The following is a 27,470-nucleotide window of genomic DNA, read 5'->3' on the forward strand; positions in this document are numbered from 1 at the left end:
TTCCTCTCCCTCCCTATGAAAGTCCTTCTGCATGCCTGAGTTCTCTAAATTTTGGTGGAGAGGATGGCTTGCCCCATTTTCTCAGGGTGTCAGTCCTTCAATAAACCTAGTTTCTTTACCATCACTCTCATTTCCTGTTAGCTTTCAAATGGTGAGCAGGTAGGTAGGCCCAGCAACATGACCCCAGAGCTGGTGATCTTCCTGCTCTACCCACTGCCATAATACCAACAAAGGCAGGCAAACAGCACTGCTTTCTCCTAATGAGATACTTTTGTACTAGAAGTCGGACCCAGATGGATGGGAAGAACAAAGCAGACTTACTCAGATGCCAATTCTAGCCAAATGGAATGGAAGAGCTACTCTAAGAGGCCTATGTGCTTGTAAATTATGTCTTACCCTTAAATGTGTTTTTGCAAGACTACTTCATTTTCCAAAATAGCCTTTCCATCCTATTTGCTAAGTGTACACAAAAGAATCATCTGTATGTTTTTCCCTGAGAAGATTTAGCTGCTAGCCAAATACTACTTTGAGAAGTTTAGATGCTGGAGGCCAGATATAGCTTGTCAGAGTATGTGACAGTGACTGGCTGCTGGGGTTGTCCTCAACTCAATTTCTCCTTCTCTTATCATAGAACTCCTGGCTTTTGGCTGGGCACTCGGTTGCTGTAAGGATGACTTTCGGCCTGAGCCTAAGCAACTCCATTTTAAAACTCTAGTTTGAAACCTGCAGTCTCACCAGGCATACCTAACAGAGCCCTCCAGTATGGCCCTCAGGCACAAACAAGTCACTTCTCCCCACCCTGATGAACTCAGAGTGAAGTCTCTGGCAGGCTGTCGGCATCTAATAAGAGGAAAATCAGAGAAGATCAGGGTGGGGACCACTAGGCCAGATGTTTACCACAGGGTAAATGATATCACTGAGAGACCCAGTGGCAGCTGATAAGGATAGAAAGGGGGGGGTCAAAAGCCCCAAATTTTGGGTTAAATAATAGAGCAAATGAACACACATTCAGCCAGGCGACAATGATGTCCTCATGCTGAGAACCTGACGAAGACCTGGACTGACATCCCAACACTTTTCATCGTTTGCCTGATCCTCTGCATCTTCCTCACCATTCTCAAACTCTACAGCCACATCTTGACCCTGGTGAGAGCAGCAACTTCTCCCTACTACCCTCTCCTCAACTGGCCGTCAGATCCACCCCAGGGGAAGCCTGCCTTGGTTCCTGACCTGATCACTGAGGTCTGAGTGAATATGCATCTTAGAGCCTAAGGCTTGAGACTTTTGATCTGACACTTGAGCTCAGCTTGCAGAGGGAATGTCTGCCATGAGCCTGTCATGATTAAGTATGTTTGCAGTGCTTAGAATTAATCTAGAATTGTTTGCTGTGAATTAATCAATCTAGAATTGTTTTCTGTGAATTGATTGTGTCTGTTGCAGTGCCCAGCATTAAGAATTGTCATTTTCTTGATTAAGAACCTATAGAGGGGCTGGGGTTGGGGCTCAGTAGAGTGCTCACCTCGCATGTGCAAGACCCTGGGTTCCATCCTCAGCACCACATAAAAATAAATAGGTGAAATAAAGGTACGGTGTCCAACTACAACTGAAAAATAAATATTTTTTAAAAAAGAACCTATAGAGTGAAATTGTATTGAGTGCTTTGAGTGAATAAAGCATTGAAAAGGGCAGAAGCGCGTGGACATTCTTTATTTCTCCCTTTCAACTGCATAAGTCGCACCTTTTGCCATCGTGATAATTGCCCAGTGTAAGAACTATACTGAATTTCCTTATAGTGAAGCCATTCCAACAAAGCATGCTTTGTTGGAAAATGGAATGCCCTCGCCTTTCCCTTCCTTCCTTTTTATTGGCTGGGATGGATATAATAGTGAGCTGTCTTGAGCTACATGAATAAGGAAAACATGTTCAAGAAGCTGGAGCAACAGACAAGATAGCAGGTGCCCAGGCTTCTGATGCACTGAGCCACCGTAGCAATCCTGAACGGCTTAGGTCTGCATTGTTAGGTAAGAGAGAAGTGTCTCCCTTTTGGAAACTATTTTTATTCAGGGTCTTTGCTACAGTATCTTAATTAATGTAGTTTGCTATATAAAAGTACATTCCTAAAACTGTCTGAGTCCCATTTGGGTTCAGCACCTGCTACATAATATGAGGCACACACTTTGTAAATTGTGTTCACAATTACCACTGCTGTGACTTTGATTCTTTACAAGGAGATATTTCCACTTTGTAAATGATCTCATTTTCCTTTTTACTAAGAATGCTTGGTAAAAGGTATCACTAGCACTGCGTTTCAGCATCCTGAATAGCTTCAGAGATGTAATATCTAGCAGGGTACCAACAATATACCTGTCATCCTCCAGGTTTCCCAGTTGTTTGTAGTAACTTGGATGTTTTGACATAATTGAAAACATAAAACGTACTTTGGAATTTCTTCCACTTATCCTATATACTGAGATATTAAAATCCAATCTATAGTTTCCTATTCCAGATAGCTGCTGTCTCTCTTATCCTGCCTTTTGGATTATTAAAAAATAAATTCAAGCTGGATGCCACGGCACACATCTGTAATCCCAACTACTCAGGTGGCTAAGGCAGGAGGATTGCAAGTTCAAGACCAGCCTCCACAACTCAGTGAGATCCTGTCTCCAAATGAAAAATAAAAAGGGCCAGGGATGTAGCTCAGTGGTAGAGGGCCTCTGGATTCTATACCCATTCTCTCCTTCAAAAAAGAATAAATTTATACTTTAAAGTAAGAGGATAAATTACGGAACATTTGGGGAAAATATCCAACTTCCAGTATTGGTCGATATTATGTTGTTGTTTTTCCTTCTAGCCTTTTTATAGGCATCTCTGTTTAAACATTGTCTTCATAAATGTTTATCTTACACCCTTTTCATTTGTTATCATAAACATATGATATGTATTATAAGCATTTCCCCATGTTGTTATATAGTTTTGTGGCCACCATCCTTTGTAGCTGTATTATGCTCCATGAAGTGAATGTTTTATGCTCTCTCTAACTGGCCTCCTAGTTGGGGATATTTAGGTCTCCCTGGATGTTTCGCAGGTCTGAGGAATACATGGACACAGTGCAGCTGGTGGAGCTTAGACCTTCCCTTGCCATTGCTGGCTGGCTATCTGGCACAGATACTGGCTTGGTCTGAAATTCTATTGGCCAACAGGCCCAAAGAACATGTGGATTTTCTATGTTTATTTTTGGCTTTGTTAATTAAACATTATGAGACAGCACAATACTTGGCTTCTAAAATTTAGGACCAACCTTCAGCTTGCGTTCAAGTAAAACCAGATTGTTTATTATGTTGATTTCAAAAAGGCAAGGAATTTGTTTCTCTGGAAGAGTGGTTGAAAAAATGTAAAAAATAATCCTTGTCTGCACAGATCAGGACTTGGGATCAGGGGAGTGAAAACAAAAATGAATCTAGAGTTTTAATAATTCCTCTTATTTTCTTTCATAAATCTGTAGTTTTCAACTCTGGATATAGAGTCAGATGGCAATGATTTTAAAAAATATTGATTTGGGCTGGGGTTGTGGTTCAGTGGTGGAGTGCTTGCCTGGTATGTGTGGGGTACTTGGTTCGATTCTCAGCACCACATATGAATAAATGAATAAAATAAAGGTCCATCAACATCTAAAATAATATTAAAAATATTGATTTATAGGTGCTATGATGACAGATTTTGATTTAATTAATCTATGTTGGGACCCAGGCATGTGGAGCCAGGATGAAGATCTACTTTGCTAAAGGCAAATAACATAGTAAAATACTCAGTCTCATCAACCATCAAGAAGATTTCAAAATACAATGACAACTGGGCACAGTGGCGCACACCTGTAATCCCAGCAGCTTGGGAGGCAAAGGCAGGAGGATCACAAGTTCAAAGCCAGCCTCAGCAACTTAGCAAGGAGCTAATTGATTCAGGGAGATCCTGTCAAAAAAGGGTTGGGGAAGTGGCTCAGTGGTTAAGCACCCCTACATTGGAACCTCCCCTTCCCCCAAAGTGACAATTTCTGACTACAAGCATACATTAAAGTAATGGAATATACTAAACAAAAGTCAGACAAAAAAGATTACATACAGGAGATTGGGGTGATGGTTGTCAAAACTCATCCAATTGTACATTAAAAAATCTTTTGTTTATTGTATATAAATTATACCTCAATCCAAACAAAGAATATTAGGGACATTTTCATCAGGGTCCAGGCACTTCCCATCAATAGTGGTACCCAATGCAAATGAGGATGTAGTGAAATTGCTACTCTTCTATAATGATGGAAGACATTTTAGTAGGCTGCTTCTAGATGTTTGTCAATATATTTTAAGGTCCATAGTTCTAAAACAATACATTTTTAAATGAGAAAAAATATATCAAAATTATTTTTTCAGCATCATTTTGAATAAAAATATTCAACCATTGGAGCACTGACTAATTCCTAACTAAATTAGGGTTGTGTTGTGACCGTTAATTCCTGCGGACCTAAAAGTAACCTAAGATGTTTAGCGGTTTTTCCTGCTTGGCACTAACTTCTGGTCAAGGCATGAAATATGCTAATTAAAACAATGTGGCTTCATAACCACTGGCCCAAGGAGTGTCATGGCATTTTGTACCAGTTTGTCAGCATTGTTTATTGGTAACACTGAGAATGATGATTCGTGCTGGTCTCAGTGAGACCCAAAGAAAGCTCTGCTCTTGAGGCGGGTGACATAGCAGGAATAGGCTTATATGTAGAACATAAAAATAAAATCTGAGATTCATGGGTTTCCTGGTTCTGAGGTCTTCAGTGGTACATGGTTTCTGTTCTGAAAGAGGAAATACATCTGCCATAGTTCTTGCAGAGGGAGGGCCACTGTCAACTCCTGCCTAACTTCTCTGGACCCCTTGCTGCAGAGACACCCAGGGGCTGTAATGCAAACCTCTCTCCTAATGCTGTTGCTATATTATATCTTGCAATAAGTTATGCATCTGTGAGCATGTCATTTTGGGTTCTCTTAGTTTTTAGCAATCCAACTGGCAGTGTTATTCCAAGGGCATACCAACTTTAAAAAAAAATTTTATGAAAACAAATTCAAAGGCTATAGCAACAAAGCGCAATGGCCCCTATGAGATATTAAGAGAAAAAGAATACAGAGCTGGCAAGTGTGGCTCAGTGGCGGAGCGCTTGCCTGGCATGCATGAGGCCCTGGGTTTGATTCCCAGCACCAAAGAAAGAAGGAAAGAAAGAAAGAAAATATTTTGAGATGGGGTCTTACTAAGTTGTGGAGGCTGGCCTGGAATTTGCAATCCTCCTACCTCAGCCTCAATAACTTGGATAACAGGTCTGCACCACCACGTCTGGCTACACAATGTTTTTTTAATCATTAACACCATCAATATAGTGGGTAGGTAAGAGAATAAGGAACTTGAACCTATAAGATGACCAGAGCAGAGAGGTAGGTGGGTCATGGAAAAAGCACAAGAAATAAATATAATAATAGCACCTCCATGTGCCAGACATTGTGCTAAGTCAGCACTCTCCAGAGATCCACTCACTTAGGTCTCAACCACTTTATGAGATAAATACTGTTATTTTGTATATTTTAAAGAGAGGAGCCTCCGGCACAAAGAGGTTTTATAACTCGCCCAAAGTTAGCAATTCTAGTAGAGCCAGGATTTGTCACTAGGCACTGTGGCTCCAGAGTCCATTTTCTCCATTACTTTGCTCCACTGCTTCGGAGAGGAGGAAAGGAAAAGGACTCAGGTAGAATTATGAGCAGAAAATGGAAAAGATAAGAACTTCAGAATTTTTTTTTTTTTTTTGCATATGTGAGATGCTAGGTAAGCACACTCCCACTGAGCTACATCCCAGCCCTTTATGTTTTTATTTTGAGACAGGGTTCATTAAGTTGGTGAGGCTGACCTCAAACTTGTGATCCTCCTGTTTTAGCCTCCTGAGTCCCTGGGTTATAGGCCTGGGTCACCATGCCCAGGGCTCCTCTCTCTCTCTTTTTTTTTTAAAGACATAGGTTTCACTATATGGTCCAGTTCTGTGTGGCCTTGAACTCTTGGGCTCAGGTGATCCTCCTCCCTCAGCCTCCCAAGTCGCAGGGACCACAGACATGCATAACTGGGCCTACCTAGGAACATTCATTTTAATTGAGTATCTACTATATACCAGGGAGTATGGATAAAAAAATGAATAAGATCATGGCTCATGCCCTTAAAGAGGCTGTGGTCTGGTGAGGGAGACTGATAGTAAATCACATTATTTGAAAACATCATGGCCAGTTCTGAAATAAGTACAGAGAAGCATTTACAAGGGATTACGGCAGGTGTCAAAAAAAGGCATCTTTGAGGAGGTGATTTCTAGTCTAAGAATTAGAAGTTAAAATGAAGAGTTGGAATAGGGAGAGGGTGGTCCAGGCTGAGGAAAGTATGTGAGGGGGAAAAACCCAAAGGCAAGTATAATTTTGGAAAAAACAAGTTAGATATTGACTGAGCTCCATAAGTGGAAATGTTCTTCTCTTCCCCACCCTCTCTATTAGGAAGAAACTGGGCCCCACATCTTCCCAGGAAAAGCCTGGTGGTGGGAACTTCTGGGGCCTCAGGGAAATCATGATGGCACCTTGAAAGGCTGCTTTGGCACCCAGCGCTTTGCTCTGGGGTGGGCTCAGCTAGGAGCAGCTGTTCTACAGTTTTCCTCCAAAGGGAACCCGTTTTTGTTTACCTCACATGCTCATCAAACTGCTCCAAAAATTGCACACATCTTTCCCATAGAGCTTCTTTCTCTTGCTGTAATCCCGACAGCTTCTCTGACAATTCCTGATTGCTCTTGATATGCTGAAAAACATTAGAGAGAGAGAGAGAGAGAGAGAGTCTGTGCCAGCGAAGGTGTGATGTTGAGGGGAAGGTAAATTGGCAAAGCTTTTCTGCAGAAAAAGGCTTACAGACACTCCAGCTCTGAGATCAGAGTCACTTGTGTGACTCCTATCCTTCCAGAGCTCCCCAAGGCCAGCGGCTAGCTGCTTCCCTTGACTTTTGTTCCCCGAGCCTTCTCAAGAAATTTGTAAGCATTTAATTCTCTATATTAAAATCTTCCAGCTGGAAGTACTGTGGTATTAGGACATATAATTTTTGGTCTTTGAACACAGTTCCTGGCTGATAACTCCCTTTCCAAGGTTTAGAAACTCTGATCTTACCCTGTCTTTAGCTGGTCATATGGCACATAAGACCCTCCTCATTCCAAAGGGGTCCTCCCTGTACCCTGGAGGGAGGCATGTTGTTGCACAGAGAAGCCAAGAAGCCAAATATGGTGCCCCACTCAGCCTATCAGAAATCTCACTTATGCTATGAAGTCCCCGTATAAACCCGAGAGGATGGGGTCAGAAGCTTCTGGACAGCTTCCAGACAGAGGCTTGCAGGAAGGCAAACAAAAATGCACCCAAGCACTGGGAGGATAGTGCACCCTAACCCCTTGGGGGCAGAAGCTCTTGCACTCAGGACCCTTCCAGAACTTGCCCTTTGTAATAAACCAGTAAATGTATGTATAGTGTTTCCTTGAGTTCTGTAAGTCATTATGACAAACTAGTCAAACTTGTAGAGGGGGTAGTGAGAACCCCCAAATATGACCCATTGGCAAGAAGTTCCACAGGCCTGTATTTGCTGTTAGGACCAAAGTGAGAACAGGCTTGGGGAATGAGCCCTCTACTCCTGGTCTCTGATGCTATCTCCAGGTAGACTGTGTCAGAACTGAATGCTCAGCTGGTGTCCACTGCTGCTGGGGAGAGTGCCCCTACCCTTCAAGGTCAGAGTTTTCTGAGTAGATTGGTGTAGTGTGAGAGCAGAGGGAAAAAGAAGCAGTTTGTTTTTTTTCATAACTTAAGTATATAAAACACAAACAGTTTTTCTCTACCTAGTCTTGACTGATAAGGTACTTGGTTCTTAAAGTGGCTCAAAGTTTAAGATGGGCATGGTGGCACAAACCTATAATCCCAGAGCTTCGGAGGCTAAGAAAGGAGGATTGCAAGATCAAGACCAGCCTCAGCAGTGAGGTCCTAAGCAACTTAGTGAGACCCCGTCTCAAAATAAAAAATAAAAAGGATTGGGGATGTGACTCAGTGGTTAAGCATCCCTGGGTTCAATCTCTGGTACCAAAAACAAAAACAAAACAAAACAAAAAAACCCCTCAAAGTTGGGAAACTGACCTGGTTATATTTGAAAGTTCAGGTCAAAATGCTTGAGGCCAGTAGTAGTTCAGATTCTGAATTTCTTTTAGACTTTGGACTTTGAGTTTACCTAATATACAGATGAGACCGAAGTCCAAAGACAAAATTGTTTTATATAGATCTTATCCACACAGCCTAAAGATAATTTTATAAAATTTTTTAGTGTACCTGCATTTTGACTATGAACCATCACATGAGGTCAGGTGTGGTATATTCTACTTGGGGTGCATGTTGAAACTCAAAAAGAGTTGCTTTTGTTTATTTATTATTTTAGACAGGGTCTCACTATGTTGTTCAGGCTGGCCCTCAATTCTCCTGGGCTCAGACAGTCTCCTTCCTCAGCCTCCTGAGTAGCTTATACTATGGGCAAGTGCCACTGTGCCCAACTCAACAATTTAAGATTTGGGAGCATTTCTGATTTCAGATTTTTGGATCAGGGATGCTCGCCTGTAGTGTGATTTTGTCACTAGTACTAGTAACATGTGGCAAAAGAGTTTATAAAATTATCAACTTTTAATTGCCTGTAATGAAGAGCTTTTGGAAATCACATGACTATTATAAATAATGTTATAATTGAGAACTACAAGGACCTAGGGTGAGCTTGCCACCTCTGACCCTGTTAATGAACTTACAAGGAAAAAAATATGCAACTTGGGGATTTAATTCCTGGAAGAGGCATAGAGAGTTTCTATGAATAACTTAAAGGAAACTTTCTTGTAGCCAGAAGGCCAATGTAACTAAAACCCAAATCTCAAATTTCATCAAATGGTTGTACATTTATAACACAAATTTATTACATAGTTCTGCCGGGTATCTTATGTGAATTGGGTTTTGGGATTGCATGGAAACCTGAGGATTGGGAATAAAAACATTTGAGAAGACCTCCAAATTCAACAAGTTTCTCTTGCCACCATCAGCAGGCTTTCCTCTGCTATCTGAAGAGATGAACCACCCCTGCTTTGAGGACTCTATTGATTTTTTTTAACCCTTTTTTTTTATTGGTTGTTCAAAACCTTACAAAGTTCTTGACATATCATATTTCATACATTAGCTTCAAGTGGGTTATGAACTCCCATTTTTACCCCAAATACAGATTGCAGAATCACATCGGTTACACATCCACATTTTTACATAATGCCATACTAGTAACTGTTGTATTCTGCTACCTTTCCTATCCTCTACTATCCCCCCTCCCCTCCCCTCCCATCTTCTCTCTCTACCCCATCTACTGTAATTCATTTCTCTCCTTGTTTATTTTCCCATTCCCCTCACAACCTCTTATATGTAATTTTGTATAACAATGAGGGTCTCCCTCCATTTCCATGCAATTCCCCTTTTCTCTCCCTTTCCCTCCCACCTCATGTCTCTGTTTAACAATGTTAATCTTTTCTTCCTGCTCTTCCTCCCTGCTCTATTCTTAGTTGCTCTCATTATATCAAAGAAGACATTTGGTATTTGTTTTTTAGGGATTGGCTAGCTTCACTAAGCATACTCTGCTCTAGTGCCATCCATTTCCCTGCGAATTCCATGATTTTGTCATATTTTAGTGCTGCGTAATACTCCATGGTGTATAGATGCCACATTTTTTAATGCATTCATCCATTGAAGTGCATCTGGGTTGGTTCCACAGTCTAGCTATTGTGAATTGTGCTGCTGTGAACATCGATGTGGCAGTATCTCTGTAGTACGCTCTTTTAAGGTCTTCAGGGAATAGTCCGAGAAGGGCAATAGCTGGGTCAAATGGTGGTTCCATTCCCAGCTTTCCCAGGAATCTCCATACTGCTTTCCAAATTGGCCGAACCAATTTGCAGTCCCACCAGCAATGTACAAGTGTACCCTTTTCCCCACATCCTCTCCAGCACTTGTTGTTGTTTGACTTCATAATGGCTGCCAATCTTATTGGAGTGAGATGGTATCTTAGGGTGGTTTTGATTTGCATTTCTCTGACTGCTAGAGATGGTGAGCATTTTTTCATGTACTTGTTGATTGATTGTATATCCTCCTCTGAGAAGTGTCTGTTCAGGTCCTTGGCCCATTTGTTGATTGGGTTATTTGTTATCTTATTGTCTAATTTTTTGAGTTCTTTGTATACTCTGGATATTAGGGCTCCATCTGAAGTGTGAGGAGTAAAAATTTGTTCCCAGGATGTAGGTTCCCTATTTACTTCTCTTATTGTTTCTCTTGCTGTGAAAAAACTTTTTAGTTTAAGTAAGTCCCATTTGTTGATTCTTGTTATTAACTCTTGTGCTATGGGTGTCCTATTAAGGAATTTGGAGCCCGACCCCACAATATGTAGATCGGAGCCAACTTTTTCTTCTATCAGACGCAGAGTCTCCGATTTGATATCAAGGTCCTTGATCCATTTTGAGTTAACTTCTGTGCATGGTGAGAGGAGAGGATTCAGTTTCATTTTGTTGCATATGGATTTCCAGTTTTCCCAACACCATTTGTTGAAGATGCTATCCTTCCTCCATTGCATGCTTTTAGCCCCTTTATCAAATATAAGATAGTTGTAACTTTGTGGATTAGTCTCTGTGTCCTCTATTCTGTACCATTGGTCCACCTGCCTGTTTTGGTACCAGTACCATGCTGTTTTTGTTACTATTGCTCTGTAATATAGTTTGAAATCTGGTATCACTATACCGCCTGATTCACACTTCCTGCTTAGAATTGCTTTTGCTATTCTGGGTCTTTTATTTTTCCATATGAATTTCATGATTACTTTATCTATTTCTACAAGCAATGCCATTGGGATTTTGATTGGCATTGCATTAAACCTATAGAGAACTTTTAGTAATATCGCGATTTTGATGATGTTAGTTCTGCCTATCCATGAACAGGGTATATTTTTCCATCTTCTAAGATCTTCTTCTACTTCTCTCTTTAGGGTTCTGTATTTTTCATTGTATAAATCTTTCACCTCTTTTGTTAGGTTGATTCCCAAGTATTTTATTTTATTTTTATTTTTTGAGGATATTGTGAATGGAGTGTTTTTCCTCATTTCCGTTTCAGAAGTTTTGTCGCTGATATACAGAAATGCCTTTGATTTATGCGTGTTGATTTTATATCCTGCCACTTTGCTGAATTCATTTATTAGTTCTAGTAGTTTTTTTGTAGACCCTTTTGGGTCTTCTAGGTATAGAATCATGTCATCCGCAAATAGTGATAATTTAAGTTCTTTTTTTCCTATTTTTATGCCTTTAATTTCTTTCGTTTGTCTAATTGCTCTGGCCAGTGTTTCGAGAACTATATTGAATAGAAGTGGTGATAGAGGGCATCCCTGTCTTGTTCCAGATTTTAGAGGGAATGCCTTCAATTTTTCTCCATTCAGAATGATGCTAGCCTGAGGCTTAGCATAGATAGCTTTTACAATGTCAAGGTAAGTTCCTGTTATCCCTAGTTTTTCTAATGTTTTGAACATAAAGGGATGCTGTACTTTGTCGAATGCTTTTTCTGCGTCTATCGAGATGATCATATGGTTCTTATCTTTAAGTCTACTGATGTGGTGAATAACATTTATTGATTTCCGTATATTGAACCGTCCTTGCATCCCAGGGATGAATCCTACTTGATCATGGTGCACAATTTTTTTGATGTGTTTTTGTATTCGATTCGCCAGAATTTTATTGAGGATTTTTGCATCTAGGTTCATCAGAGATATTGGTCTGTAGTTTTCTTTCTTTGAGGTGTCTTTGTCTGGTTTCGGAATCAGGGTGATGTTGGCCTCACAGAATGAATTTGGAAGAGCTCCCTCTTTTTCTATTTCTTGAAATAACTTGAAAAGTATTGATATTAATTCTTCTTTAAAGGTTTTGTAAAACTCCACTGTATACCCATCCGGTCCTGGGCTTTTCTTGGTTGGTAGTCTTTTGATGGCTTCTTCTATTTCATCCATTGATATTGGTCTGTTCAAATTGTGTGTATCCTCCTGACTCAGTCTGGGCAAATCATATGACTTAAGAAATTTATCGATGTCTTCACTATCTTCTATTTTATTGGAATATAGGTTTTCAAAATAATAAGCAGCTCTTCCTCCCGGACTGGGCTGGTCTCTAATCCTGAGTGCCTAGGGCCTTCTCTTGTGTTTAGTCACTTCCCCACTTTTCCTTGAGCCAGACCCTGCTCACCGGTGACGCTCACCACAATACTGGCTACACGCCAGGTCTGCTGGTCCTGTGAGCCCTGTTTTCATGAACGCCTGGGCACACTCTCCCTGTTTGCCATTCCCTCGGACCCTAAGTTTGTAGAGCTTGGGGCTGAGAACCCCCAGCGAATTTGCTTGCCCTCCAGTAGCCACGCCCCCGGTAGCTGGTGCAAGAGACCTCAGTTGTCAGCACTGGTGGGAGCGGTAGCCGGGAATTCCGCGCCACGGATCCCGAGCCACTCCTGATTCCCCCGTGCAGGCAGGGCTGTTCACACGGGGGGGGGGGGGGGGTCCGTCATTTGCAGCGCCAAACCGGCGGGGGGGTGGGGGGGGTGGGGTGGTCGTTTGCAGCACCGAACTGCCAGAGGCGGTTCACAGAGCCGGGCCGGCGGGGGCCCAGGCAGGCAGTGGCCGTTCGAACGTTCACTGCAACATGTGGGCAGCGGCCGTTCGGCGGTGGCCGGTGGGACTGTGCCCCTGTCTGGGACAAACTGACACCTCCAATAAAACTGACTAATTCCCGGCAGGTCTCCTTTCAGCGGAATTTTGCTAGAAGTTTCTCAGCAGGTTGCATGTAGGTGTATTAATGGGTCTCTCTGATCCCGTTACTGCGGAGGCATTGAAAGTGCTGCCTCCTCGCGGGCCGCCATGTTGGGTCGAGACTCTATTGATTTCACTCAGGCAATTATCATGCAAGAAGGTGTCTATTGTCCTTAAGACCCACCTTTAGCCAATCCTAGCAGTAATCAGGAGAACTGCAAGTTCCAGGCCAGCCTCAACAATTTATGAAGGCCCTAAGCAATTTAGTGAGACCCGGTCTCAAAATAAAAAATAAAAAGGGTTGGAGATGAGGCCCAGTGATTAAATGCCCCTGGGTTCAATTCCCAGTACCAAATGACTAAATTATCTTGTTATATTGTATGCATATAAGAATATGTAACAATGAATCTATTATATACAATCATAATGCACCAATAAAAATGTACATAATGATTACATGTATCTATGTGTTCATATGCATGCAGATGTCATCACCTCTGATCATCTATAACTGGAGTTGGATCCCAGCACACCTTGAGGAGTGGGGGATTGAGTAAGGCAACTGACCTAGACCAGTGTATTAAAAGACAGGATTGTGCCAATTAAAATTGGCAGAAATATGAGGAATATGTGTAGGAAGTTATACTAGGAAGAAGGGATATAATGTTGAATAGGCCAAATTTATTGATATGAATGCACTTATCGAGAGTCAGATTAAAAATATCTATATATATTTGTAGTTGGACAAAATGCCTTTATTTATTTATTTTTATGTGGTGTTGAGGATTGAACCCAGCGCCTCACATGTACTAGGTGAGTGTGCTACCACTGAGCCACAAGCCCAGCCCCAAGAGTAAGATTTTAAAGTGTGAAATTGAACGTCTACAAGTGACTTTTAATAGTTTGCTTGTTGGTTGACTGAAACTTGGACTCAACAGTAACCAACATTAAGGGACAGTAAGATGCCATGCTTTGGCATAAGGAAGAGAGGAAGAAAACAAGCCTTAGAAAAGCTGACAGGAATTTGGAGTGGATTCACCCAGGTGACTGCTTGCCCACACAGAGCCGTGGGATCTTTCACCTAGGGAGCGCCAGGTTTCCTGAAATGCTCTGTAATGCTGACCTGCTGAGGAGGATGGTGGGAGGTGCCAAAACAGACATGGCTCCCTGAATTGGATGAGGTTGATGGTACTACAAGGGTGTCAGAGGTCAAGTGACAGTGCCTAAATCCCAGAAGCAAGGGGGCATCATTACTGCCAACACAACAGGCAATAGTGCCAGGGAAATAATCAAATGGTTTAACCCTTGTGGTTGTGGTTAATTAGTCATGGTGATTACAGGATTAACACAGATGGGCAGCTGATTGAAGTCTTTTTTTTTTTTTTTTTTTTTTTTTTTAAGAGAGAGCAAGATAGATAGAGCAAGAGAGAGAGAGAGAATTTTTTTTTAATATTTATTTTTTAGTTTTTGGCAGACACAACATCTTTGTTGGTATGTGGTGCTGAGGATCCAACCGGGCCGCACGCATGCCAGGCGAGCGCGCTACCGCTGAGCCACATCCCCAGCCCTGATTGAAGTCTTAATGGAGTTGTATTTTTAAATACATACACACAAAAATACATATATCTCTCTGGTTCTGGTGGGCAGAAACCCAATTTAAATGACATCAGTGGAGAGTAATGGTCTCTTCTTGCTCAATCCCTAGATCTGAGCCAGTTCAGAGACCCAGAGTCCTTCAAATGATGGGAATGCCAGGTTTCTTCAGGAAAATTCCCACGATACTGCTACAGGTATGCGATTTTTCTCCTAAACCTTCCACAGAGACCTGTGGAGTTTTAACACAGGAGAAAGGGAATGGTAAAGGCTTAGAGGAGATGAGTGTTTCTGAGTCAACACAACACCTCTGGCCCGGAACACCATAGAGCTTCACAATCCAGAGTCGGTGGCTTAAGAAAACAGGAAAAAAATGGAGTTTAAGCTCAGCACTGAGGAGTCTGTCTGCAATGCTTCAGTGACTCAGTGTGTGTTTTACAACAGGTCTAACAGGGGTTTTCCCACCTTTTTTTTTTTTTATTGGTGCATTATAGTTGTATGGTCAAGTGAGTTTGTGAATCTCCTCAAAGATTATCCAACCCCTCTTTTTTTGTGGTATTGGGAATTGAACCAATTATCTACCACTGGGCTACATTCCTAGTCCTTTTTATTTTTTAATTTTGAGGCAAGGTCTTGCTAAGTTGCCCAGGCTGGTTTCAAACTTACTATCCCTCTTCCTCAACCTATGGGGGTTGCTGAAGATTACGGTTTCAGGTGTGAACTACTATGCCTGACTTTATTTCTCCAATTCTTTCTTTCTTTTTTTTTTTTTTGGTATGAAGGATTGAACCCAAGAGTGCTTTACCATTGTGTCATAACCCCAGTCCTTTTTATTTTGAGACATGGTCTTACTAAGTTGCTTAGGGCCTCCTAAATTTCTGAGGCTGCTCTCAAATTTGCTATACTCTTGCCTCAACCTCCTGAGTCACTGGGATTATAGGTGTGTGCCATCGTTCCAGGCTATTTCCCTGATTCTTCTTTTCCTTCTTCTTATTTTTGGTACTGGGGATTGAACCCAGAGGTACTTAACCACTGAGCCACATTCCCAGCCCTTTTTTATATTTTGTTTAGTGACAGGGTCTTGCTGAGTTGCTTAAGGCCTCGCTAAATTGCCGAAGTTGGCTTTGAACTCTCATCCTCCTGCCTCAGCCTCTCAAGCAGCTGGGGTTATAAGTGTGTGCCACTGCACCCAGCTATTTCCCCAATTCTTGAATGCACAGATAGTCTACATTGGTTTTCTGACCTGAGGAGTGAAGGGTGTTGATGGTAGAAAAGGCCAACTGCTTGCAGTTGCCTTTTTTTTTTTTTTTTTTTTTTGGTACTGAGAATTTAACCCAGAGGTACTTTACCATTGTGCCACATCTCCAGTCCTTTTTAATTTTTTTTTTTTTTAAATTTTGAGACAGGGTCGCTGATGCTTAGGGCCTCACTCAATTTCTGAGGCTTGTCTCTAATTTGCAATCCTCCTGCCTCAGCCTCCCAAATCCTTGGGATTATAGTTGTGCACCACCACACCCAGCTGGAGCTGCCTCTTTAGATTCTGAATCAACATAAACCACATTTGCTCCTTTAACACAATTATTAAGTAATCTTCAGACTGCAAGCTTTCAGTGGTGCCCAAAGCAAGATATCTTGGTTGCTCCCAAGTTTGGGTAATTATGAATAAAGCTGCTATAAACACCCAGGTGCAGGGTTTTGGGTAGACATATGTTTTCAGTTTCAGGAGCATGATTATCAGCTCATATAGTAAGAGTATGTTTAATTGTGTAAGGAAACACCAAACTGTCTTCCAAAGTGGATGTGTTGCCTTCAGCAAGAGAGCTCCTATTGCTCTGAATCTTTGCCAACATCCAACATTCAGTGATATTAGTGTTCTGGAATTTAACCATTCTAATACATGTGGAGTGGTCAGGTGATTGTTGTTTTAAGTTGCAATTCCATGAGGACATACCATGCATATAATCCCCTCCAGTTCTAGTTCAAGCTTTTATTATGAAAGAAGGTACTACATTGGAGGGAGAGCAGCCACCCTCTCTAGATAGTAACCTTGCTGGTGCTTGATCTTGGATTTCTGGGTCTCTAGAACTGTATGAAATACATTTTTGTTCTTTGTAAATTACCCAGTCTCAAAAAAAAAAAAAAAAAAAAAGGTTTTGCCCAGTCTCAGGTATTTGTTACAGCAGTGTAGACAGACTAAGCATCCATTGATAAGAATCCCATAAGGGGCTAGGGATGTGCGCTCAAGTGGTAGCGCACTCGCCTGGCATGCACGGGGCGCTGGGTTCCATCTCAGCACCACATACAAATAAAATAAAGATGTTGTGTCCACTGAAAACTAAAAAAAATAAATAAATATTAAAAAATTCTCTCTCTCTTTAAAAAAAAGAATCCCATGATTTTTTTAGTCTATTTTTGTGATGGATTGAATAATTGATTTTCAAGTGTGGAAGCAGCTTTGCACACCTGGAATAAATCCTGCTTGATCACTGTTAATAATTGTTTTCATACATTGTTGTATTCAATTTGCTCTTTTTCCCCCTCCTTTTCAGTATTGAGAATCAAATCCAGGGCTTTCAGGAGGCTAGCAAGCACTCTACCATTAAGCTAAATTCTCAATCCACAATTTGCTAATGTTCGGTTGAGAATTTTAATATCTGTATTCATGAGAGATACTGATGTATAGTTTTCTTGCAGTGTCTTTTATTGGGGGGGGTTGATATTAAAATAACTCTAGCCTCATAGAAGTAGTTAGGAAGTGTAGCCTCTGCTGCCATTTTCTGAAAAAGACTGTAGAGAATTGGTATAATTTATCTCTTAAATATTTGGTAGAATTCACCAGTGAAACTATCTGGGCCTTGTTCTTTCTGTTTTGGAAGGTTGTTAATTATGGATTTAACTTATTTGATATAGTTCTACTAGACTCTCTTTATACGTGAATTTTCACAGATTGTGTCTTTCGAGGAATTGGTCCATTTCCTCTAGGTTATCATAATAGTGGGCATAGAGTTGTTTATACTACTTCTTGATTATCCTTTTACTATTCATGGGATCTATAGTGATATCCCCCCTCTTTCATTTGTGGTATTTGTAATTTGTACCCTTTTTATTTTTTTCTTACTTAGTTAAAGGCTTATCAATTTTATTGATCTTTCCAAAGAATAGGCTTTTGGTTTTGCTGATTTTCTCCATTGATTTTCTGTTTCAATTTCATTCTCCTCTGATTTTCATTTCTTTTCTTCTGCTTGTTTTTTTTTTTTTTGGGGGGGGGGGTTCTGGTAGCCAGGGATTGATTTCAGAGGTATTCAACCACTGAGCCACATCCCCAGCCCTATTTAGTATTTTTAAATAAAATAAATAAATAAAGATATTGGGGTCCAACTACAACTAAAAAAAAATTTTTTTTTTTTTTTTGGTTCCAGGGATTGCACTCAGGGTCACTCAACCACTAAGCACACCCCCAGCCCTATTTTGTATTGTATTTAGTCTCACTGAGTTGCTTAGCTCCTCACTATTTTTTTAACTCATTTTTTTTAAAGATAGAGAGAATTTTAATATTTATTTTTTAGTTATTGGCGGACACAACATCTTTGTTTGTATGTGGTGCTGAGGATCGAACCTGGGCCACACGCATGCCTGGCGAGCCCGCTAACGCTTGAGCCACATCCTCAGCCCAGCTCCTCACTATTGTTGAGGCTGGCTTTGAATTTGCAGTCCTCCTGCCTCAGCCTCCTGAGCCGATGGGATTGTAGGCATGCACCACTGCCCAACTTGCATTGGAGATTGAATTTAGGTTCAAACCTCTACCACTGAGAAACATCCTCAGCCCTCTTTATTTATTTAATTTTTGGTAGTGAAGATTGAACCCAGGGGTACTTAACCACTGAGCCACAACCCCAGCTCTTTTGATTTTTTTTTTTTTTTTTTTTTTTTTTAGTTTGAGGCAGGAGCTCGTTAAGTTACTGAAGCTGGCTTTGAACTTGGGGTCCTCCTGCTTCAGCCTCCCAAGTGGCTGGGATTACAGGTGTGCCCCATCACATCTGGGTATTGTTTATTTCGATATAGGGTCTTGATAAGTTACCAGATTGGCCTGGAATTTGTGATCCTCCTGCCTCAGCTTCGGGAGAAGTTGATATTATTGGTGTGAGCCACCTTCCGGCTTGCTCCTCTTCTAGTTTTCTAAGGTTGAATCTTAGATAAATGATTTTAGATCATTCTTCCTTTCCAATATATACATTCAATGCTCCAAGTATGCCTTTATGTACTACTTTTGCTACATCCCACAGATTTTGATAAGTAATATTTTCATTTAGCTTGAAGTATTTTTACATTTGTCTTGAGATTTTTTTTCTTTGACCCATGTGTTATTTAGAAGTCTGTTCCTTAATCTCCAAATATTTGGGTGTTTTCCAGCTATCTTTCTGGTATTGGTTTTTAGTTTAATTCCATATGGTTTGAAAGCAGACACTGTAGGATTCCTTTTTTTTTACATTTGTTAAGGTGTATTTTACGTCCTAGAACATGTTCCATCTTGGAGATTTTCCATATTAGCTGGAAAAGTATATGTAATCTGCTATTGTTGGGTGAAACCATCTATAGATTTTCATTATATCCAGTTTATTTATGGTGTTGAATTCAACATATTCTCACCAAAGTTTTGCCTTTTGGATCTATTTCTGTTTTTCCTTTTTTTCCCTCCAGTGCTGGGGATCAAACCCAGAGCCTCACACATACTAGGAAAGCACTTTTCCACTAAGCTACATCCCCAGGCCTTTTTATGTTTTGAGGCAAGATCTCATGAAGTTGCTGCAGCTGGCCTTCAACTTGAAGTATTTTTACATTTGTCTTGAGATCTCCCTACCTCAAACTCCTGAGAAAGTGGGAGTACAGACTTTGAACTCACTTCTCTGCTGGATCCATTTGTTGATTTCTTTTTCTTTCTTTTTTCTTTTTGGCTTGTTCAGGTTTTTACTCGTGGCTAGGATGGAGTGGGGATGATTTCTGAAGTTTCTATAACCACCCCCTCCCCCACAAGGACAGGATTTAGAGAGCTTCTGGGTTGCTGAGCACGTGAAGGTGAGGGATGGTGGTGTGCCCTGAAAGGGCTCAGAGCTCTGCGTCCCTCCCCACACACCTTGCCCTGTGCACCTCTCTTCCATCTGTCTGTTTCTGAGTTGTGCCCTTTTATAATAATAAGCCAGTAATCTTGTAAATACAAACTTTTTTTTTTTTTTTTAGATTTGTGAGTCATTCTACAAACTCCACGTGGGTTGTAGGAACTTTGGCTTTACAGCTGGTGGTCAGAAACACAGGGGAAGGGCTGGGGATGTGACTCAAGCGGCAGCACCCTCGCCTGGCATGCTTGCGGCCCGGATTCGATCCTCAGCACCACATACCAACAAAGATGTTGTGTCCACCGAAAACTAAGAAATAAATACTAAATATTCTCTCTCTCTTCAAAAAAAAAAAAAAAAAAAAGAAAAGAAAAGAAAAGAAAGAGAAACACAGGGGAAACCTGGACTTGCAATCAACATCTGACGTAGGGCAGTCTGTGGGACTGAGTACTTGTGGGAGATAGAGTCAGAACTGAGTTAAGTTTTTGTGTGCCCTGTTGGGGTCCACAGAGAATTGGAGAATTGCTTGGTGTAGGGAAAACACACATCTGGATTAGAGTGATGTATTTAGAGTGCCGTGAGTATAGAAAGAAAAAATGGTTTTCCTGGCTTAGTGTTCACTAGCGGGCAGATGAATGGGCAGCAAGCAGACAGGACATCGGAAGGGGCTTCAAGGAGAGTTCCTGCAATTTCCCCACTTTGGAGAGGTAGGAGGTGGCTTCCCTGTGGCTTCTAAACTTCCTTGTGTATGGAAAGCCAGCAGCAGTCCCTCCTGACTTTCGGCTCTCCCTTCCAACAGCTTGATAAGCATCTCTCCTCCTATATTAAATCCCTCCTTGCTTGTGTTGTGGCTTAGGACACGCCACCCTAAAACATGACTGTAAGAGACCAAAATATGCCGCCCTAAAATAGAGTTCTTTGGCATATTGCAAGTTGGTTATTCTGAGAGACTGCAGACACAGAAGTAGCTCTGAAAAGTTGTCCTTCTACAAAAGGAATGTACATCCACACAGGAGATCTAAATTAGTAAAATGTGTGTCAGGAAGAGGGCTGCTCCAGACAACTTCTATTACTCAGGAGACTTTGATCTGCATGTAAGGCCACCTCTACTCACCCTATAGCTCCTCCCTGGCCTTCCCACAACTTGTTCCTGACCTGCCCCAGAGGCCCCAAGCTCCTGTTTCCCTTCTGTAGCTCAGGGGGCTGTATAAACTTCAGCCATCTGACCCTTCACATTTTGTGGGACTCCCATGTGTATGTGTGTAATGAAAACAGCTTCTCTCCTATTTTTGTTGGTAGCCCAGTCAAAGAACCTGGAAGGATATGGAGAAGGCATTTCCCCTCCCCTCCACTTGACATACCTAGAATAGATTCTGCTTTCTCGAAAGCACCCTGACTAAACTTAATGAATAATAATTAGCTATTACTCAGGTACGAGAACAGGAAAAGCAAGAAGCCTATCTATGGACTTTCTTACCTCATTAGATTTTCTTTTTTCATTTTCCAGTTGGTTGAGCAGGGCCTCCTGTTGCTGAGCCACCGTCATTTTCAATTGATTGTCTTCATCCTGTAAGGTTCTCACTTTCCTTTGTAGCTCATTTACAGTATGATCTAGGAGCTTCCTGAAGGCAATGAATGCATGTTAAATCACACTTTGAAAATGAAACTCAGACCTAAAACCTCTATATCATCGCAGGGGATTTTTGTCCAAGGAAATAGGGTATGTGTCCATAAAATAAAAGGACTAACCCAGGGAACCTCCCCCTTTTGGATACAAGTTTTTCTAAGAATTTCTTTGTTCTTTCTCTCACTGTCAAGATAACCCTATGGGGAAGAAATGATCTTTCTTTTTTCAGAGATGAGGTGCTGTGTCAGAGAGAGAGAGAGAGAGAGAGAGAGAGAGAGAGAGAGAGAGAGCAGCCAGGAAAGAGCTGAGGTGGGGCTCTAGCCCTGAATCCCATATTCATTCAGTGACTTATTAGGGGAGACCTTGATCCTTTGGGTTCACTGTAAGGCTGTTGGTTAGAAGAACCGTAGACACTAATGTACATATTAACACCGCTACAGTTGAATCATAAATGAGCCCACACTTGATGAGGAAATTCACCCTTTTCTAAGAGTGTCATTAGCTCTTTGTTTCTTCAGAAAAGAGTCTCAGCAGACTACAGTTTCTAGAGAGAGTTCTGAGGATTTCAGACCAAGGTCTTCTGCACCTAGAAGGCTCAACATGAAGAATACGATGATGGTAATGATGAAATAGTACTCGTGGGCAAAAATTCTACCAAATGCTAGTGAAGTAAAATACTAACACTGAACAGAGAAGTTTGCTTTCTCTATCTTCAGTATTCTGAGAAGCCAGTGAATTTTGGGGGGATGATTTATATTTGAGACATGGGTTCATTGCTGTCCACCTCTAGTTCTCATGCTTCTTGCATATAAGTGCAGGTTCTCCAAGAATTTCTTACAGCTTACTTTCTACCATTCATACCCATCCTCAATATCCCCTTGTCAATTCTCTCTCTCTCTCTCTCTTTTGATACCAGAAATTGAACCCAGGGGTGCTTAACCACTGAGCCACATCCCCAGCCCTTTTTATTTTGAGATAGGGTCTTGATAAATTGTTGAGACTAGCCTCAAACTTGTAATCCTCCTGCCTCAGCCTCCTGAGCTGTTGAGATTACAGGTATGCGCCACTATGACTGGCTTTTTTTTTTTTTTTTTTTTTTTTGCTACTAGGATTTGAACCCAGGAACACTCTATCACTGAGCTATAGCCCCAGACCTTTTATTTTTTATTTTTAGATAGGATCTCACTAAGTTGCCAAGGTTAGTCTTGAACTTGGAATCCTCCTACCTCAGCCTCCTCAGTAGCTGCATTTACAGGCAGGTGCTGGTGTCCCCTCCCACCCATCATTTCTGTGTTGTCTAACCCACTGCATGTCTACCTGAGCAATTCCCTGATACTCGTGCCTCTTTCTTCTTTAGGGTTCCACTCTCAATTCCTGATCAAGGGACCAGACTTAGAGAGAGATTAAGCCTTGGAACTGAAAGGGAAGTATTAATTTGCAGGAACTAAAAAAGAAAAACCCATCAGCTATCTGCAGTAAAATTCGGGGTTGAAAACAGAAATTGAAAAGTAGGAAGTAAAAATTAAAAAAGAACCCATGAGCATTTAGAATTAGTTTATATATTACATATAGATTTTCGATAATGAAAGACATAGAAATCATGGATGGTGAGACATCCTCTTTTCCGCAGATCCTGAGTCTCTTTGCCAATCCATCCTTCACAGAGCAGCCAGTGTTCCTCCTAAGTCACAATCTAATCATACCATCCACCATCTTCCCTCCCATCTTTCCTTTTTGAGAAAGGAAGGCTAGTGCTCTCCCACGAGCTACACCTCCAGCGCCCTGTTCACACTACCTTAAAATCCTTCAGTGGCTCCCCTCATTGTTCTTTAAGGTGAAGTCCAAACTGTTCAATGTGGCTTGTGAGGCTCTGCATGAACTAGGCCTACCTATCTAAAAGCCCTATTTTCTTGCTACTTGCCCTAGCCTCAAACATCGCTTTCCAGCTCCTTCCTTCGCAGTCATTCTCCACACGGTTACTCTCCCCGCCTCCCTTCTTCATCTTCTAGGTCCCCTTTGCCAAAAAGCTCCCAAGCTTCCTCATACCAAGTGCTTCATTCTCAGCCTAAAGAAAGCTTTTGGAAGCTCCTGAGCTCCACAGGTGCCCCTGAATGTGCTGTTACAGTAACCCAACCCTCCTTCAGTACAAACCACACTTCTCTGTAGTTACAAAGTCTCACACACAAAGATATTCATTAGATTATTATTTATAATAGCAAAAAATGTCTAAAAGACACTAAGCCAAGTACACTGATGTACACCTATAGTCCCAACTACTTGTGAGGCTAAGGCGGAGGGTAACTTGCACCCAGGAGCTCAAGGACAACCTGGGCAACAAGCAAGAATGTGTCTTGAAAAAATAAATAAAAGATAATATATACCTATGGGTACTGGTCAGGGTTCTCTAAGAAATAGAAACAATAGAAATATATATATATATATATATATATATATATATATATATATATATATATATATATATGAATGAAACCAAAAGCTGAAGCTTGACACAGAGGCACGTGTCTATAATTCCAGAAGCTTGGGAGGCTGAGGCAAGAGGATCACAAATTCAAAGCTAGGCTGAGGCAGGAGGATCACAAGTCTCTAAAAAAAAATACAAAATAGGGTTAAGGATGTGGCTCAGTAGTCAATCCCCAGTACCAAAAAATAATAATAATAAAGAAAGAAAATATATATCAGTTTTCTATAATCTCTTCTAGAAAACCTCTTCTAGAAAATTCCTAATTATTTTTCAGTACTTAGGATTGAACACAGGGCCTCATGCATGCTATGCAAGCACTCTACCAGTGAGCTACATCCCCAGCCCTTTTAAAACTTTTATTTTGAGACAGGGTCTTGCTACGTTGCCCAGGCTGGTCTCCTGCTTGCAATTCTGCCTCAGCCTCCTGAGTAGCTGAGATTACAAATGCCTGCTACTGTGCTCAGCCCCTAATTAATTTTTTGAGACAATCACTACCATAATAGCAAAATCAGATAAAGATATTACCAGAAAGGGAACAGTAGACCAGTATCTCTCATGAACAGATCCAAACTCCTTAAAGTGGTTTGTAAGACTCCACATGCCCTAAGCCTAGTTGACCTTCCTAGCCTCATTTTATCACTCTTCTCTATTCCCAAGAATTTCATTCTGGCCAAATGGTCTTTCCTTACTCTACTGAAGAAGATGATAATAATACTGACAACAGTAATGACAATAGCATAAAATATTATAACAATAACACTTTTTAATATAGTGACTCTAATGTGTTAGAGAGGGCCATAAGAGATATAGTTTTTTTTTTTTTATTTGTTTGTTTTCGTACTGGGGATTGAACCCAGGGGCACTTTACCACTGAGCCACATTCCCAAACCTTTTTATTTGTTTAGTTTAAGACAGGGTCTCACTAAGTTGTTTGGGACTCTCTAAGTGGCTAAGGCTGACTTTGAACTTGTGATCCTCCTGCCTTAGTCTCCCAAACTGCAGGATTACTGGCAATGTGCCAGGAGATATATTTGTGCAGAATGTAGAAGTGAAGTATTTTGTGCTTTACACTTGGATGGGGCAGGTGCTTCTGTAGTTCACACATGTTGCCACATATCTGTTGTTCATTTGGCATGAGGTGACAGCCAGGCCTATCATAGCTGCACCTTCCCTTGGATCTTCCTTTAACTTCTCCTGCTCCTGGATCAGGTGGTGCATGCCTGTCATTCAAGCAACTCAGAAGGCTGAGGCAGTAGGATTGCAAATTCAAGGACAGCCTCAGCAACTGTGAGACCCTCAGCAACTTAGTGAGACCCTGTCTGAAAAAATTTTAAAAATGTCTGAGGATGTAGCTCAAGTGGTAAAGTACCCCTGGGTTCAATCTCAAGTTAAAAAAAAAAAAAAGGAAAAAGAAAAGAAAGAAAACAAATCCCTGTAACAAATCTTACTAGGGCTGGGGCTGGGGCTCAGTGGTAGAGTGCTTGCTTTGCTTAACATATATGAGGCTGTGGGTTTAATCCCCAGCACTGCAACAAAATAAAACAAAACAAAACCAACAAATCTCTTATTAAACATATACTTCTCCCACTGGTTCTATTTCTCTGATTGAATCCTGACCAATACCAGTGCTTATTATGTGCCAAGATATATATCACTGTAATAGCAAGAAATTGGGAAAAAATATAAATGCCCAACAATGAAGGATTTATTAAGCAACTTATGGCACATCATTAAAATAATGATCTAGAAGATTTACAGTCAAATAAACAGAACATAATATTTTAAGAAAAAAGTATGTAACAATCTAAATGTATAGATGGGAGTTACTTTGCTCTAGTTTACAAAATAGTATGTGCTATGTAATTCCTTATGATGGAAAAATTCCCCTATATATTTGTTTTTCCTATACTTGGTTTGAATATTTTTTCTACATATTTCTTCTCAGCAAATCTTCATTGAAGCTGTACAGAACTGGTATCCCTTTTCCCATTTTAGAGATAAGAACACCATGCTTCAGAAAAGTTAAATAGCCTTTTTCATTGTTCTAATCTTTGGTTATATTTTTTGTTTTTTGAAATCCTTTGCACAGTTGTTTTATAATCAGATTTCCATAATCCCAGTTGCTGAGGTTCTTGGGGGTTATAAATCTGGTGCTTGTTGTTTCTGCTGATTTTTGTTGCTGATAGCCAGTTTCCTTGCGGTATTTGGTAACATCTATTGTAAGTTTATATTTTATTAAGCTTGATATAGAGGAGTCCTTACTATCTAAGTCAGGGTTTCTTTCCTCCAGAGATTGTTTGGATTTTCTTAGTTCAGCTCTCTTAGCTTGTGGCAAGCTTCCTTGGCTTCTCCTGAACCCAGGAGAAGCAACTCAGAAGGCTGAGGCAGTAGAACCCAGGGCTGATATTATTATCTGTCCCTTGACTTAGAAGTTTGCATATTGTTCATCAAAAATTTTTTTAGTTTATTTTGCTCTTGGGGCTTGTTTTAATTAGCTTTTTGCATTTATGTGACCAAAATACCCAACAAGGACAATTTAAAGGAGGAAAAGTTTATTTGAAGCTCACTGTCTCAGATGCCTTAGTCCACAGGTAGCTGACTCTATTGCTCTGAGCCCAAAGTGAGGCAGCATATTATGGGGGAGGGTCCCAGAGGAGAAAAGCTGCTTGGCTCATGGTGGGGTCAGGAAACAGGAGTTGCGGGGAGAGAGCATAGGGAAGATGAACCCTTCTAGGGCATACCCCTGTGACCCACCTCCTCCAGCCTCACCTACCTATGGTTACCACTCAATCTATTCAACTAGGATGAACTGATTAGGTTACAGCTCTCAATATAATTATTCCACTTTTTAATGTTCCTGTATTAATACAGGAATTCTTTTGGTGGGGGCATATCATATCTAAACTGTGTAGCATTCTACCCTGGGCCCCCAAAAGCTCATGTCCATGTCTAAGAGTTTGATCTCCAAGATTCTTATATTTTGTATTGCCCACATCCGAAGTCTCCTCTGAGGCTGAAGGCAACCTCTTGGCTGTGAGCCCCTGTAAAAGCAAGTTACATATATCCAATATAGAGTGGCAAAGAGTAAACATTCCTATTCTTTTTTCTTTTTTTTAATATTTATTTTTTAGTTATAGGTGGACACAATATCTTTAATTTTATGTGGTGCTGAGGATCGAACCCAGTGTCCCACGCTGCTAGGCAAGCACTCTACCTCTGAGCCACAACCCCAGCCCCAATATACCCATTCTAAAAGGAAAGAATAGAAGCATAAAAAGACCTACAGCATCTAGGACAAGTGGCTGCAAGGTGTTATTTCCAAAGGGCTTGAGCAGCCCTGCTCCTTTGGCCTTTGGGCTAGTGCACATGGGCTGTCTCTCTGCAGCTAGCAGCTTTTCTTGGCAGACAGTCCATGTTACTGGCATCTGTTAATTCCTGGGGTCTCCACTGCAACTTCAGTTCCATCGTTACAGCTTCCTGCTTATCATCCTCTTAGCGGCAGCCCATAGGAACTCTAACCCTGTTACACTTTGCCTGGCCTCCCAGGGCTTCCTTTGAAATCTCAGTAGAAGGATTCATGACTCTAGATCCTGCATTTCTGCAGAACCAGCATGTTGATGACGCCAAGGTTTGCAGCCAGCTTATGCAATACCCCTGTTGCCTGCTGCCCACCCCCAGGCAGGGCTGCAGCAGTGAGTACCTGCAGGTTCAACATGGTGAAATAACTTCTGAG

At 41.1% G+C, this 27,470-nt stretch overlaps 1 protein-coding gene across 1 annotated transcript in view; it reads right to left on the reverse strand.

Moving 5' to 3' along the window:
• The window catches only part of CCDC30 (coiled-coil domain containing 30), a gene marked incomplete at its 5' end in the record, with an annotated part of 126,155 nt that overhangs the window by 19,192 nt on the left and 79,493 nt on the right, over positions 1-27,470 (reverse strand). Inside the window, 2 exons of the mRNA XM_081307518.1 lie at positions 6,743-6,855; positions 21,106-21,250. Of these exons, the coding sequence (XP_081163644.1) occupies positions 6,743-6,855; positions 21,106-21,250 (258 nt within the window). The remainder of the gene's footprint in view (positions 1-6,742; positions 6,856-21,105; positions 21,251-27,470) is intronic.

This window comes from Spermophilus citellus (assembly GCF_964194105.1).
Source record: "Spermophilus citellus genome assembly, chromosome: 9".
NCBI lineage: Eukaryota > Metazoa > Chordata > Mammalia > Rodentia > Sciuridae > Spermophilus > Spermophilus citellus.